At 44.5% G+C, this 15,742-nt stretch overlaps 1 protein-coding gene across 1 annotated transcript in view; it reads left to right on the forward strand.

Moving 5' to 3' along the window:
• The window catches only part of LOC144790640 (uncharacterized), a 552,900-nt gene that overhangs the window by 253,234 nt on the left and 283,924 nt on the right, over window positions 1-15,742 (forward strand). Inside the window, exons 13-15 of the mRNA XM_078665372.1 lie at window positions 204-382; window positions 2,673-2,764; window positions 5,740-5,793. Coding sequence (XP_078521498.1) covers window positions 204-382; window positions 2,673-2,764; window positions 5,740-5,793 — 325 coding nt within the window. The remainder of the gene's footprint in view (window positions 1-203; window positions 383-2,672; window positions 2,765-5,739; window positions 5,794-15,742) is intronic.

Consider the following 15,742-nt stretch of genomic DNA (forward strand, 5'->3'; position numbering starts at 1 on the left):
AGTTGGATGAATGTGATAAATACAATGTCAAGCAGTGCCTTTTGTTTTAGTAGTTGAGATGCTTTATTAATGTATTTGATTCAGACTTGTGATTTCCACATTTATTACTGTTGGATGTACTTGAAGCCTGCTTTGCACCTGGTGGAAATATTGTGTGGTTAGTTGAATGAATCCACTGGTCTGTGTGTTTTTTCAATTTACAGGTGTGTTCCATATGCAATTTATACACCCTATGGAGAAAAGTGCCAAAACCTGGGTGTCACCCTCTCTGCTTTCTACGGCATCTTGTTTGGAGTCCTGGTCTTCCTGCTGCTTCTGTTAGTGTGTCTGTGCCTAGTTGCCTATTGCTGCTGGAGGAGAAGACAGGGCGCCCACCCAGCAGGTACAACATGTGTTGTGTGACCGTATTTTTAAGGGGGTGTCTGCTTCTTGCACCAGGGCACTCTGATCATTTAAAATAAAGGTCAATTCTTTGTTGAGGGTCCGATTACAAGTTGCAGGGGGCCAAATTACCTGTGACAGAGTCTCATATTTAATCAGGTAGTTGAATATCTGATCCATGTGAGTTTCAGTCTGGGAAATACCCATGCGGACTCAAGCATTTCCACATGGACCCTGTGGACTATCGAGACTTTTCTTTCTCCATTTATCACCTGCCCTGATCACTGGGAGCCAGGTGGGCCAATGTAGGTCAAAAGCCATGGTTAGGTGGGAATCGATAGTGCGTCTGGGATCCAGGTCACTGAGAAGGCCAGATAGGATTCAGACCCTGCCCCACTCTCAGTACATCTTCAAGCTCACAGAAATATCACACACTAGAAAGAGAACAGAATTCAGAGTGAACCGGTGCTCAGATGCTTAATGCTTGGTTTGTCTTCACATTTTGTCCATAATGAGAGATGACTTAGTAGAGTCCATACCCTAGCATTGCCTGGTTTTGACACAGGAACTTTAATCTAGATCATTAAGCGGCTATCAACACTGACTTTCCTGTTCCAGATCTGTGCTCTCCAGAGACTCTAGAACCATGAAGCACAAGTAAATAACCTCATGAGTATCCAGATGTCAAAGCCCAGGCACTGTAGCCAGGAGTCAGAAATATCTACATGTCAATGACTCCTCAGAGCCCAATTTTATTTATTTATTTTATTTATTTATTTAAACTTCAAAAGTGCGCAGCTACCCGCAGTGGGTTTCCCGGCGCTCAGGGACAGACTAAAGAAGAAAGACTGGCGAGCTGATTTTTACAAGGCTACATATTACTGTTGAAAAAGCCAAGTTTTAAGTCCCTTACGGAAACGAAAAAGATTGGTTTCTGTCTTTAGGGACACAGGAAGAGTATTCCAGAATTTTGGACCTAAATGAGAAAAAGAACGGCCTCCCATTTTTGCCAATCTAAATCTGGGGATGGAAAAATCACCGTGAAGTGATGATCTTAAAGTTTGACTGGGCTTATAAGCCTGGATAAAGTCCTGAAGTTATTTTGGAGCTGAGCCGTGTTTGATTTTAAAAACATGACACAGGGCTTTGAATTTAATTCTGTTTGGGATTTTTAACCAATGAAGGTCACGAAGTGCTGCAGAAGGAGAAGATCTTCTAGGGACGTTGCAGAGAAGACGGGCAGCAGCGTTCTGCACAACCTGAAGTTTTTTTATGGTTGTTTGGTCGGATCCAAGATATAGGACGTTGCCATAGTCCAGGCGGGAAACAACCAACGCAATCTGTAGCCAATCATTCCTTCTGAGCCCCAGGTCACGTTTGCTGCACTAGTAAGTGGATGTTAAGAGGAACATATTTACCCTACATCCCTATTGATAGTCAACATGTTTCAGCCATGTGGTACTGTCCATGTGGGTGAGTGGCCTTCATCTGGACCGATACATTATTAGGCACCTGCCCTATTCCTAAACTAGTGTTTGCAAACACATTTTTAAAAACCATGCAAAGATCTACTCGCTATGGAATTGTTTCTACAATCCAACACCTGAAAATGCCTATAAAAGTACTATAAACGAAATGACATGATCATCATTCTTAAACTGAATTTTTTTCCAATAAATTACATGTAAAACCCAAGTGTAAAACACTGCAAATTTACTCAGTGCTCATGAATGTTTTCTGCACTTAAAAAGCCAGAACTAGTTTCTCGTCCAAAAATTGCACTATTTTAGGTGGATGGGGAAAGACAAAACCCTATAGTAAACACTGTGGGAGAAATACCAATTAAATATATTGATTGTCAAAGCTGTAAAGTCACCGTTTTACCCAAACATTTCGGATAATAGGACAATCTCGAGCCCTTCTTTCCAGAGATTGCTTCTATGAGCAACTGGCCTATAGATCCAGAAAGTCAACCCTAAGTTGCAAGTAAATCATAATTACTAATAGAAAAAGCTGGGTGAAGAGTCTCCTCTAGGCAGAAATGGCTCCATGAACTTTTTTAAAAATATGACTGGGAGAAATTTGTGAGCATGAAATTTTATGCAAGTATCTCCAGCAGTACATTAGTTTCAGTAAAATATGTCTTGCGGAGCAGCGACATCACGCCTGTGAGACAGACCTCTTTGAACAACTTTACCTTCTGTATCTTGCATTGATACTATATTTCCAGATCACTTTCATCAATAACCTTTTATCAACAGCTCCTTAACTGTTCTTGACTTTTTTTTCAGATAAACATCAACTGAAGGAAACACCTGGGAACATCCGTTGTGCTCAATTCAGATGGCATTCAGAATTGCAATGTATTGGAAAGCCAAGTCCGGTACAGTTAACTCTTGTGGACCTTATGTTCTTATCATGCACAGCATTTGTTTTGAGCAATTAAGATTAGTTTGACCTTCTCTTCCATTGTATTGTTTTATAATCCAGTGATCATTGCCATTTACTAATGACTGCTCATGCATACCAAACACTCAATAGATTTTAAGAAATATGGTCTCCATGGTCTATTCTCAACATGGGAATCCTGCCGTTTTAATGAGAAGTTCTACAATATGACTTGCCAGGCAACTTGTTACCTCTGCATGCCCTTACTGAAGACAGCTTCCAACAAAGCGATTCCACTTAAAGATAGCTGCGGGTGGGGGGTTACCACAAGCTAAACAAAAGGTTCTAAATTGAAGTGGGAAACTTCCTGTGGATATGTTCAAAGAAAATTTGGATTCAGGCACTTATAGGGTTGAGAGGAAGGCATTACAGCATGTTGCAGTATTCAAAAGCAAACTAATAGCCCAGTGACCCTAGAAGTCCGTTCATGACTCTGTCTTCTACAGTTCTCGGAGATGCAAGTTTTACAAGTAGAGGTTGAAGGAGTGTCCTTGATATATTCCTCCCTCAGGTGGAGCAGAAATTCTGCCTTCCTTCATTTTCCAGACTTGAACTGAATATCGGTGAGCCCAGCGTTGGACCTGAAGGAGGACTGGGTAGCCTGCAATTAGCAGGATTCCCTCAACTAATCCCTAGCTTTCCCATATGTGTCTCACTTTCATTTTTCAACAGTGTTTGGTCACCCAAGTTCTGCTGAGACCTGCCTGGGGATTGTAGAGGCATTGCAGGCCATAGTTTACTCAAAGCAAGTTTGCAGAGGCTATGCTCACATATCCATCCAAATACCACCGAGGTGCTCTAATCCTTGAGGATGATGGGGTTACGTGGGTTTGAGAAATGCAAGAAGGTTTGAGAAGTGTGAGTCGGTTTGATTTGGCATTGGTGATCTATACTTCATTGAAGGTTTCTACTCTAAAAGATGACCATGGGGCATATGCATGAAAATCCCCGTTGGCGATTCTCAAATAGCGATTTTTTTGAGAATCGCTATTTGAGAATTGCAAAAAGGGATGTATGTAAAAAATCGCAATTTTTTAGCGATTTCTTAGTTTTCCTTAATTGCGATTAGCAAATTGCGAAAACGCAATTAAGGAATACTTTCCCATTCATTTCGATGGACCAGAAGGCCCATAGGAATGAATGTGAAGTAATTCTCAATTTGCGATTCGCAATTTGAGAATCGCAAATTGAGAATAATTTCAAGGGTGCAAGGGTGTCATAAGGACACCCTGATGCACCCCTGAAATGAGCATGTGTGCGCATATGGCACACATACATGCCCTAAGGACATGTATCTGCGCCATATGGCACCTTTACAAATGCAACAAAGTGCATTTGTGAAAGAAATCGCAAATTACCACCAACTTGAAGTTGGTGGTAATTTGCGATTTCTTAAGGAGAAATCACAAAAATTGAATGCTTGATGCATAGCATTTAAGGAATCGCAATTTGCAACTCCTTACATGCTTACGCAAAATTAAGGAATCGCAAATTTAGCGATTCCTTCATTTTGCGATGCGATTTCCCTACTACATACCATTTTGCGAATTTTTTGTTGCAAAGGCTGCTTTTTTGCAAATTGCAGCGTTTGCGACTACAAATTGCGTTAATACATATGCCCCCATGTCAAGTTTCATTTGTTTGGACTTGCCAATAGCTAGTGTGACTCATAAATAGATTTGTAAAGGAGCGCTCATTTTTCATCTTTCCCTTAAGGAATCTACTACAATCTTCATAAAGAATATTGATAAATTTAAGTGAGAAGGTTTAATTAGTTATTTTGTAGTGTCTCAAAAGTTTTTTAGATCATTTTCATGGCTGAAACAATCTCTAGTCTGACATATGTGGATTTAGCCCAGGCTTTCTGGTGAGATATTTTGATGCTAAAACAAAAAGTGATAGATGGAATGCCTGAATTAATCTCAGTAAGTGTCCATTTTTCAGGCTGTATTCCAATATTTTGCCCACTAAGCTACCATAGACAGAGGGCAGGCATTTGAAAAATGACCATGACCCTGCTCCAGTAGGACATGTAAAGCTCAATGTCCAGCCATGGCCTCTATAGATGAGTATACAAGCAGCCACATACCAGTTTCAGCATAATTAAGCACCATTAGTAAGTTATAGCTGGAGTCCTATCGCACAAAGAGCACAGGGCCCCTATCTGGGTGTACAGTTCACACTTAAGCATTGAATTGTGAAAAATAAATGTTTGGTGGAGTGCCTAAGTTAATCTCAGCCATAGGTAATTTTCCAGGGCCTCATCACAGTCCATTGTGTTTTTCCCACTGTGCCTCTCTATTCAAAGGACACCTGTATACAAATTAACCATCACCCTGCTCCAAACCATTCATACACTCTTGGTGCTTTCTTTTCCGCATTCAGTATTTTTGTGTAGCCTTGGACTGACCTTTTAATTTAAAATCTTTCGAATGTTTCTGTTGGTGGTTATTTAAGAGATTCATCTTTCTCTTTCAATTCTTCATCATCGAGATACAATATATAGATATCTTATCGAATGTCCTCCACAGTGGCTAACAACAGAATCAATACAAAAATTCCAATGCGCTCATAATGTACTACTTTCCTGGTCGCCTTCACCCAGAGTGAAGTATGCATGCACTAACTTCCCTGATCAGTCAATTGAGTTTGACTCTAATGATGCTGAATGTGAAGTAATTCACTTCATTATCTAAAGAAAAAAAAGAAAAAAAAGCCTTGACTGTGTGGTCTCACACTCACTGGATTGATCTTCTGCCAAGCCCTTCACAGCTATTTACATTCCTCCTGGAGTTACAAATGTGGACTGAAATCTGAGCTTTGAAAATAAATTTACTTAAATGTTTGTGTTGAGGAAGAGGCTAAATATATGTTATGTCTTTCATTTGCTTTATTTTTTATTTTATTTAGTCTAATAATGCTGCATTCCGAACCAGATGTGCTTCTGAAGACAAGATGACACAGGTAAATGAAGAAATAATTTGTATAGGGACTTCATGTGAAAATGTATTGATCCAGGTGTGCTGGTATTTTTCACTGGTAGCTTTACTACCCCATTGTTGCCCTAGGATGGTAAGTTTTCGTCTGCTTGAAAGAGAAATATGTGACCCTTGCTTAGATAGTTAATTCCCAAGGTAAAAACTAGGGCATCAATCACCCCGTGCTGTGTCTGAGGGCCTTTTGGGGGAAAGACGTAGATTTTTAAATAGCTTTGAACCTTTCCCCAATATTGACTCATTTAGGAATAAGAGGAGCTTCTTTGGCATCCTCAAGATAACTATAACCTATAACCCTTGATTATCAGGTGGTCTATTACATGTCTAGCCCCTGCTTTCAGATGGCCCCGAGTCTCGACTTAACTTAGTATATTAAGGAAAGCTGTTACATGCATTTCGTTCCTTCTTTTGTTTTACTTAGCACTATAACACTTCATCAAAGCAACTACAGAGCATTCATGGAGATAAACATACATGTGACAATACCAAGATACAGGTACAGTCCCTAGTCTGTGTGTTAAAAAAGGGATCAGGGTAATTCATTGATGTTTTTCATTATTTATCCAGTATTGGGGTATCTTTCATAGATTCACATGCCTGAATCATTCCTTGCTGCCGAGATGGGAGTCACACGGTAACATGATCAAGCAGTATTTAAGTAATGCCATAAGCTACTAAGCTACTAAGCAATAAGGGCCAGGATCCTTGTTTAACATAGCCTATCTACATCTTTTGAAAAAACTAAATATAAATATAAATTCCTCCTTTGACAAACCACTTAAAACTCCATCATTTAAATCATATTTCCACTCATTTCCATGATACTTTAATTCATACACCTATGAATTCGCCCATGGACGGAGGGCGTACATCAGTGTGTACACTCCTCTGCATATAGTGTGCCACTACTCAAAGATCCAATATATAAAAATACTTTATTAAAAACTCACTAATAGTATTTGACACAAATCAAAAAGTCTATCACCTTATTACATTGGTATATGAAAAAACTTCATCAACAATTCCACAATACTGTTAATAATCATTCCAAAGAGACATGGGGTTAAAGCACATTAAAAGAGTAAAAGGAAAAAGAAAAAGAAAAAAGAGAGTATTCATAAGACAATCCACTTTGTCATGAGAACAGCACTTGATGCCTAATGAACAAGTTACTTACCTTCGGTCACGATATATCTGTAAGAGATGTAGATTAGTTATAGATTCCTTACCTTTAGAATTACCCCCAGCGTCAGACTGGATCAGGAGAATTTTCTTGTCAGCAGTACCCCTAGTGTCAAAAGGTGGCATCGGTTGGCTCCGCATTCTTCGTTGGCATCATGGTCGCTGAGATGACATTGCGGTAGCTACTTAGACGCCACCCTTGCGTGCTGACGTCATTTATTTTACAAGACATTCTAAGCCAGAAGCGCAGAGCCATGAAAGACACTGCCACTGTTGCAGAAAACTAGGGCCATGAAAAGGGATTCCCTGACCCTCGAAGTCAGTTCGCAGAACTGGGAGGATGGGTGGGACGGTAAGGAAACTATAACTAATGTATCTCTCTTACAGATATATCGTTAACGAACATAAGTAAATTATTCACCTGGGAGAAACAATTAGTTATAGATTAATTACCTGTAGAATACCCCAGCAATACCAACCCTGGAGGTGGGTCTGCGAACTAAGTTCCCACTTGTAAGTCCTGGAGAACAGAATGGCCAAAGAAGCCATCACTTCAGACTTGGCTGTCCAGGCATTAGTGTTTTGTGAACATATGCAGAGAAGCCCAAGTAGCTGCCTGACAGATGTCATTGCAAGGGACTCCCCAACCCAAAGCAGTGGTAGCTGCCATGCCCTGGTGGAATGGGTGTGCAGTCCCATTGGAGGTGCCTTCTTTGCCAAAAGTAGCAAGCTTTCATGCACAAAACAACCCACCTAGAGATGGTCTGTTTGTGCACGGCCCGACCTTTTTTGGCACCCACATATCCAACAAAGAGCTGGACTTTTACCGGAAATTGCATGGTGCGATCCAAATAAATTGAAAGCGCATATTTTGGATGGGGAGACGGAAAGAAGGAGGGCAAAGAGATGCTTTCACGAATGTGGAAAGAAATAACCACTTTTATAAGAAAAGAGGGTCGATTTTGAATGACAACCTTGTCCAGATGAACCGCTAGAAAAGGAGGTTTTGAGGAAAGTGCCTGGAGTTCACTTACCCTGCGAGCAGAGGTGATGGCAACCAGAAAGGCACACTTTAAAGTGAGAAGACTGAGAGGACAGTTATGTAGCGGCTCAAAGGGAGCGCACATGAGATAAGTAAGAACCAAGTTCAAGTCCCACTGAGGCATTACGAAGGGAACAAGATGAGTAATGACCTTAAGAAAGCGATTTACAACAGGGGACTTGAAAAAAGAAGGCTGATAAGGAAGTCTAAGAAAGGCTGAAATGGCTGAGGAGTTCACAGAGCAGAGCCCTTCTGGGCCAAAGAAAGGAAGAACAAGAGATCCTCAGAAAGAGGGTACGAAAGGGGATCCACAGCCTTTGCTGTACACTAAGACACACATTTGTTTTATCTATAGGCGTATACCTTAGTGGAGGTACGCCTGGCGGCCGAGATAACATCACAGACTTCGGGTAGGAAGGTTGAAAGCCATCAACTGTCGCTGCTCAATCTCCACGCAAGAAGGTGGAGGTTGGACAGGTTTGAGGGGAGGACCGTCCCCTGATGCTGTGACAGAAGATCCTCCTGAAGTGGCAGCCTGATCGGAGGATCGATGGCCATGTGTAACAGCTCAGCATACCAGACTCTTCATGACCAATCTGGAGCCACAAGAATGACTTGGGCCCGGTCGTGCCTGATCTTCTTCAGCACTCTGGGCAGAAGTGGTAAAGGCGGAAAGGTGTACAGAAGACCGCAACTCCACTCGCGATGAAAAGCAGCACCTAGCAAGTGCCGCCTTGGAAATTCCAACGCACAGAATTGTTGACATTGTGCATTCTCTTCGGTGGCGAATAGATCCAGCTAAGGCTCTCCCCACTGCTGCAAGAGACCTTGCCCCACCTCAGAGTGAAGACGCCATTTGTGATCCATCATGCACCTGTGGCTGAGTTCGTCCACCCTGTCGTTCAGTGAATCTGCCAGGTATTTAACCACCAGGGATATGCCCTGAAGTTCCACCATATCCAGAGACAGAGAGCCTCTTGACATAGGGTCCATGACCACACCCCTCCCTGTTTCTCGCAGTACCACATGGCGGTGGTGTTATCCGTGAACACCTGCACTACTCTTCCCCGGACAGAGGAAAGGAATGTTTTTAGCGCAAGACAGATCGCCCGGAGCTCCCAAAGGTTAATGTGAAGCCCGGACTCTGTGGGAGACCAGAGGCCAGCAGGACGGGGATGTGAAAGTAAGTGTCCTGTAAGTCCAACGCTACCATCCAGTCTCTAGGGCTGAGGGCTGACAGGACCTGAGCTAGCGTCAACATTTTGTACTTCTCCTTCCGGAGGAAGCAGTTGATGCTCCTGAGATCCAAGATAGGATGCAGGCCTTTGTCCTTCTTGGGCACCAGAAAGTAGTGGGAATAGCAACCACAACCTACTTCTGGCAGGAGCCCCCTTGGCCAAGAGAGACATAACTTCCTGTTGGAGAAGGACCAAATGATCTGCCAACATGTGATGGTACTGAGGTGGCATGGATTGAGGGGGTGTCTTGAAAGGGAGGGAGTAGCCCCTTCTGACTATCTGCAAAACCCACCTGTCCGACGTGTTGGTGCATCAGTGGGAGAGGTGATGACAAATCCTTCCACTCACTTGCAATTGGTGGCCCTTAAAGGTCATACTAGGAGGGTTTGGAGGCTGCTGCAAAAGGGGCACTGGTGGACTGGCCCGCTCGCTGGCCCCCAGACTTACGGGTCCCAAGTTCCCGGCCGCACAGGGGCTGGACAGCTTGCACCTGCCTGTGGCTCTGGGAGGAACGTGATGGGAAACCCCTTCCATTGCCACGAAAGGGGCTAAAAGCAGACTGCGCAGGCTGGGTGGAGAGGCCCAAGGACTTGGTCATCGCCCGGCAGTCCTTGAAGCGCTCTAGCGTGTTGTCTGCTTTGTCACTGAACAAGCGACAGCCATCAAAAGGCATGTCCACAAAGGTAACCTGGACATTCCAAGAAAAATCAGTCGACCCCAGCCAGCCAGGCGTAGCGTCGAAGGGCTACCAACATTGATATTGTCCTGCCTAGTGAGTCAGCCCTGTCCAGTCCGAATCTTATGGTAAACTTGGCTGCGTTTCTCCCCTTGCAGACTGCGCAGGAGAGCACGGCCCGGGCCTCCTCCGAGCACTGTGGCAGCACCTGTGCTACCGTATCCCACACAGAGTGGGTGTAACGGCCCAACAGACATGCAGTGTTCACCGACCACAGTCTCAAGCTAGAGGAAGAAAACATCTTCTTCCCAAGGTGGTCCAGCTTTTTGGATTCCCTATCAGGTGGTGCATTAGGGAATGCACCCTTGGATCTAGGGGCTTGAACCACCAAGCTCTCAGGAGTGGGATATTGAGAGAGTAAAGAGGGGTTGCCCGGAGCCGGGCGGTTGAGTCGGGCAATCATCCTATGCACAGGAGCCCCTGTGTTGGGCCAGGACCAGGTGCCCAAAAGGATGTCAGTAAGGGCTTTATTGAAAGGCAGCAGGGGCTCAGAAGAGGCCGCTGCCGGTTGAAGCAACTCCGTCAGAAGATTCATCCTGACTGCCACCGTAGGGAGCTGGAGGTTGAGGGCCTCGGCCGCCCTACACAACACCACTGCATATGAAGCACCCTTCTCCTTATCCACAGTAGGAGGAGACAGCATGCCAAGGTCTAGGGAGGTATCCAGACCACTGGCTTCCCCCAACTGCTCTCTCCAGTCCAGTTCATCCAACTGGTCAGATAAAGGGTCTACGACCCCTGCCAGTCCTCCTCACCCTCTTCTGGTTGCCAATCTGGTCTGTAAGGAACACCAGGGTAGAACATAGGCACAAAAGTACTGCTTGGCGCTGGATCTGTGATCGGTCGACGTTGGTCCGGCTCCATGTCCAAGTCAGGGTCGACACCAGCTGGGGACACAACCGGCGTCTGCTGTGGACGTGGTGCCGGTGGAATCGGCACCGGGGGAGGTGTCAGGATGCTCTTCGTCTCTGGACATGGCTGGAACATCAGGGCATATCCCTGGTGGTTCAACACCTGGCAGGTCCCACTGAACGCCAGGGCAGACAATCTCAGCCACAAATGCATGATGGATCACGAATGGCGTCTTCACTCGGCGGTGGTGCAAGGTCTCTTTCAGCAGTGGGGAGAGCCTTGGTTAGATCTATTTGCCACTGATGTCAGCAATTCTGCGCATTCGAATTTCCAAGGTGGCACTCGCTAGGCAGCGCTTTTCACTTCGAGTTGAGTTGCAGCCTTCTATGCATCTTTCCACCTATACCACTTCTGCCCTGAGTGCTGAAGAAGATCAGGTGCAATCGGGCCCAAGTCATTCTTGTGGCTCTAGATTGGGCAAGAAGAGTCTGGTATTCCAAGCTGGTACACATGGCTATTGATCCTCCGATCAGGCTGCCTCTTCAGGGTGATCTTCTGACACAGCATCAAGGGACGGTCCTCCAACCGAACCTGTCCAGCTTCCACCTCCTTGCATGGAGATTGAGCGGCAACAGTTGACGGCCTTTGGTCTTCCTCCCGAAGTCTGTGATGTTATCTTGCCAGCCAGGTGTCCTTCCACTGATACAGTATACGCCTATAGATGGAACACATTTGTGGCATGGTGCACAGCAAAGGCTGTGGATCCCCTTTCTGCAACACTTTCTGAGGTTCTCTTGTTCTTCCTTTCTCTGGACCAGCTCTGGGCACTCTAAAGGGCTATCTGTCAGCCATTTCAGCCTTTCTTAGGCTTCTGGATCAGCCTTCTTTTTTCAAGTTCCCTATTGTAAATCGGTTTCTTAAGGGCATTACTCATTGTATCCTTCTGTTCCCTTTGTAATGCCTCAGTGGGACTTGAACTTGGTTCTTACTTATCTTATGTGCGCTCCCTCTGAGCCGCTAAATAACTTTCCTCTCAGACTTCTCACCTTAAAGACTGCCTATCTGGTTACCGTCACCTCTGTTCGCAGGGTGCGAGAACTCCAGGCACTTTCTTCAAAACCTACTTTTCTAGCGGTCCATCCGGACAAGGTTGTCCTTCGAACTCAACCCTCTTTTCGTCCTAAAGTGGTTACTTCTTTCCGCCTCTGCATCCTTTTTAAGGAGGAAGAGAGGCTCTACCGTCTAGATACAAAACATGTGATTTCATTTTATTTGGATCACACCAAGCAATTCAGGGTGGATGACCTGCTCTTTGTTGGCTACTTGGGCAGCAAAAAAGGTTGGGCGTGTACAAACGGACCATCTCTAGGTCGGTCGTTTTGGGCATTTGTTGCTACTCTTTGGCAAATATGAAGCCTCCAGTGGGACTGTGCGCCCATTCCACCAGGGCGATGGCAGCTACCACTGCTTTGAGACCGGGAATTCCCCTCAATGACATCTGTCAGACAGGTACGTGGGCATCTTTGCACACGTTCACAAAACAATACTGCCTGGACAGCCAAGTCCAGAGAGATGGCTTCTTTGCCGTTCTGTTCTCCAGGACTTTCTGGTGTGAACTTACATTCACATGCATCAACCATTTTTGCAAGTGCAAACGGTGCGATTCGCATAAATTGGCAATTTGCGCCAGCAAAAAGGGCTTCTGCGATGCATCAGCCTGTCAGCCTCTTGCAATTTAAGAAATCACAAATTATTGAGATTTCTTAAATTGTGATTGCATTTAAGGAATTGCAAATTGTGATTCCTCAAATGCAATGCATGATGAAATCGCAAATTGCGAATTTGATAATAGGGGGTGCAAATTACCATCAATATGTACTTGATGGTAACTTGCAAAAACGTTGAAAAAATGCACTAAAGTGCATTTTTCAAAGATGTAGGTTACATACACACATGCCCTTGGGGCATGTGTGTGCGCAACATGCGTGCACAGATCAATTTCAGGGGTGCAAAAGGACACCCTTGAACCCTTGAAATTGCATGCGCAATTTGCAAGTACCTATTGGTTCTCGCAAATTGCGCATGCGATCTCCCATTCATTCCTATGGGCCTGTAAGCCCCTAGGAATGAATGGGAAGGCATTCCTAATTGCGAGTTGCAATTTGTGAGTCGCAATTAAGAAATGTTTGGGAATCGCTAATTTTATAGCGATTCCTACATGCATAGGCTTTTGCAATTCCTTAATTGCGATACCTTAATAATCGCAATTAAGGAATTGCGAAAGCCTACATTGATGCATGTGTTCTCAGACCCACCTCCGGGGTTGGTATTGCTGAGGTATCTATTCTAAAGGTAAGGAAACTGTAACTGATTGTGTCTTTCAGATGAACAAGTTACTTACCTTCGGTAACAATATATCTGTAAGAGACATAGATTAGTTATAGATTCCTTACCGCTTCACCCATCCTCCCCGTTCTGCAAAATGAGTTCTCGGGTCAGGGAATCCCTTTTCAGGGCCCTAGTTTTGTGCACCAATGGTCAGTGTCTTGCATGGCTCTGTGCTTCTGGCGTGGGATGTTGTGTAAAAGAACTGATGTCAGGGCATGAGGGCGGCGTAAATGAATATACCCCAACGTCATCCAGGCGACCACGATGCCAATGATGAATGTGGAGTCGACCAGAGCCACCTTTTGACGCGCAGGGGTACTGCTGATGAAACAATTCTCCGGATCCAGTCTGATGCCTGGGGGTAATTTTAAAGGTAGGGAATCTATAACTGATCTATGTCTCTTACTGATATATCGTTACTGAGGGTAAGTAACTTGTTCGTCAAAAAGTGACTGGAGGTACCGCTCTCTCTGTAGCTGTACTGGCTGTCACGGAAAAAGTATGAACTGAGGTCAGCGCGCAAGGGTGGCGTCTAAGTAGCTAGTGCAACATCATCCTGGCGACCATGACGCCAACGACGAACATGGAGCCGACTGACGCCACCTTTTGATGCGCATGTGTACTGCTGACAAATTAATTCTCCAGATCCTGTCTGACGCCTGGGAGTAACTTTAAAGGTAAGGAATCTATAACTAATTGTCTCTTTCAGATCTGTAAAACGTCTTGGCACAACAGATGAAATACTGTGAATTTATTGTGTGTTAGCTATGATTAGATTGCTACACACATTGGCTGTTCTCATGACAAAGTGGATTGTTTTATAAATACTCTCTTATTTATTTTTATTTTTATTTTTCCTTTCACTCTTTTTATTTGCTTTAACAGAATGTATCTTTGCAGAGATCCTGTGTCGCTTCAACCTCACTCGATCTGGAAGACATGTACTTCCACATCCCCATCCATCAGAACCACCAACAGTTCCTCAGGTTTATGATAGCTGGCACCCACTACCAATTCAAGTTTTCTCCCTTTTGGCTTCAAGTCAGCACCTAGAATATTTAAAAGTGCCTTGCACCAGTGGCAGTGACCCTATGTTCTCAAAGTCACCGAGTATTCCCCTACTTGGACGTTTGGTCACTGAAGTTGCCAACAGCAGATCAAGTAGCCAGAGGCACAGATGTTTGTCTCCAGCTATTCAACAGACTAGGCAAAAAGTCTTTGTTTCTTCCCGGTCAGACAACACCATTTCTGGAAGCCAGGTTGGATACGATCCAATGTAAAGCCTTTGTATCGAACGAGCGACAGGCATGTCTACGGCAGCTTGCTGTGACTATTTCAAGAAGAAAGTCCATATTAGTGAGAGGGTACAAGTTGTTCCTAGGGATGTGTTCATCAGCAATCAACCTAGTACCCTTAGCCAGGCTCAAACTGAGACCTCAGCAGGAATGGCTTCAAAAACAGTGTCTGACAACATCAGGATCCTTCAAATACACCATTCTAAAAATCCAGCAATGAAAACAGCAATGCAAGGGTGGTGTTACAGTCGGCACCTTTCAGAGGGCCTCACTTTCTTACAAGAAATAACAGACTACATACTGACAACAAATGTCTCCATGGAAGGCTGGGGAGGACATTTACCAGATCACTGATTTCAAGGCAAATGGTCCAATTCTCAAAAGCAAAGTCACATCAACAGCCTGGAGTTGAAGGCTATATTCCTCTCTTTATAGGTTTTTCTACAGAGAATAGCAGGTGCCTCTGTACTGGTCCATATGGACAATATGGCCAGCATGTTCTACATAAACAAACAGGGAGGAACCAAATCTCTCACGCTTTCCCAGGAAGCCCAAGAACTATGGAGCTGGGCAACAGAGGATGGGACTTATCTGGGCCGAGCATGTTCCAGGTCTGCACAACATGCTAGTAGATGCTCTCAGCAGGGGTACAGACAGTTGCCATGATTGGGAACACAACTAATTCCAGCCGGACTGAGTATCAACATCAAATGCCAGTCCTATGCCAGCAGGTTCCCCCTCCCGGGGTCTCATAGCAATGCCATTTCGATGTGATGGCCAGGGAAGATTGCCTACACCTTTCCCCCCATCCCATTGATCTCCAGAGTACTGACCAAAAAGAAGCTGGTTAGATGTCGCCTAATTTCTCATTGCGCCCAGGTGGCTCAGGCAACATCGGTTCCCAGAACTTCTTCATCTATCTGAAGCCAGACTCATATGTCTGCAGATATCCCCCTCTCTTCTGACCAGGGAATACGAACAGGTGTGTCTTTGGAATCCCAAGTCGCTACACTTGCAAGCCTTGCTCATGAGTTCCTGTAGTTTTGGGACATGAACATTTTGCTGGAATATAGAGACATCCTTTCTAAATCAAGAGTGGAAAGTACCAATAAAACGTACACCATGAAATGAAAAAGATTCTGTTTTTGGTGCCAATTAAATGGACTGCATCCATTTCAAGTTCT

Source organism: Lissotriton helveticus, chromosome 11 (assembly GCF_964261635.1).
Source record: "Lissotriton helveticus chromosome 11, aLisHel1.1, whole genome shotgun sequence".
In the NCBI taxonomy this organism is placed as follows: Eukaryota; Metazoa; Chordata; class Amphibia; order Caudata; family Salamandridae; genus Lissotriton; species Lissotriton helveticus.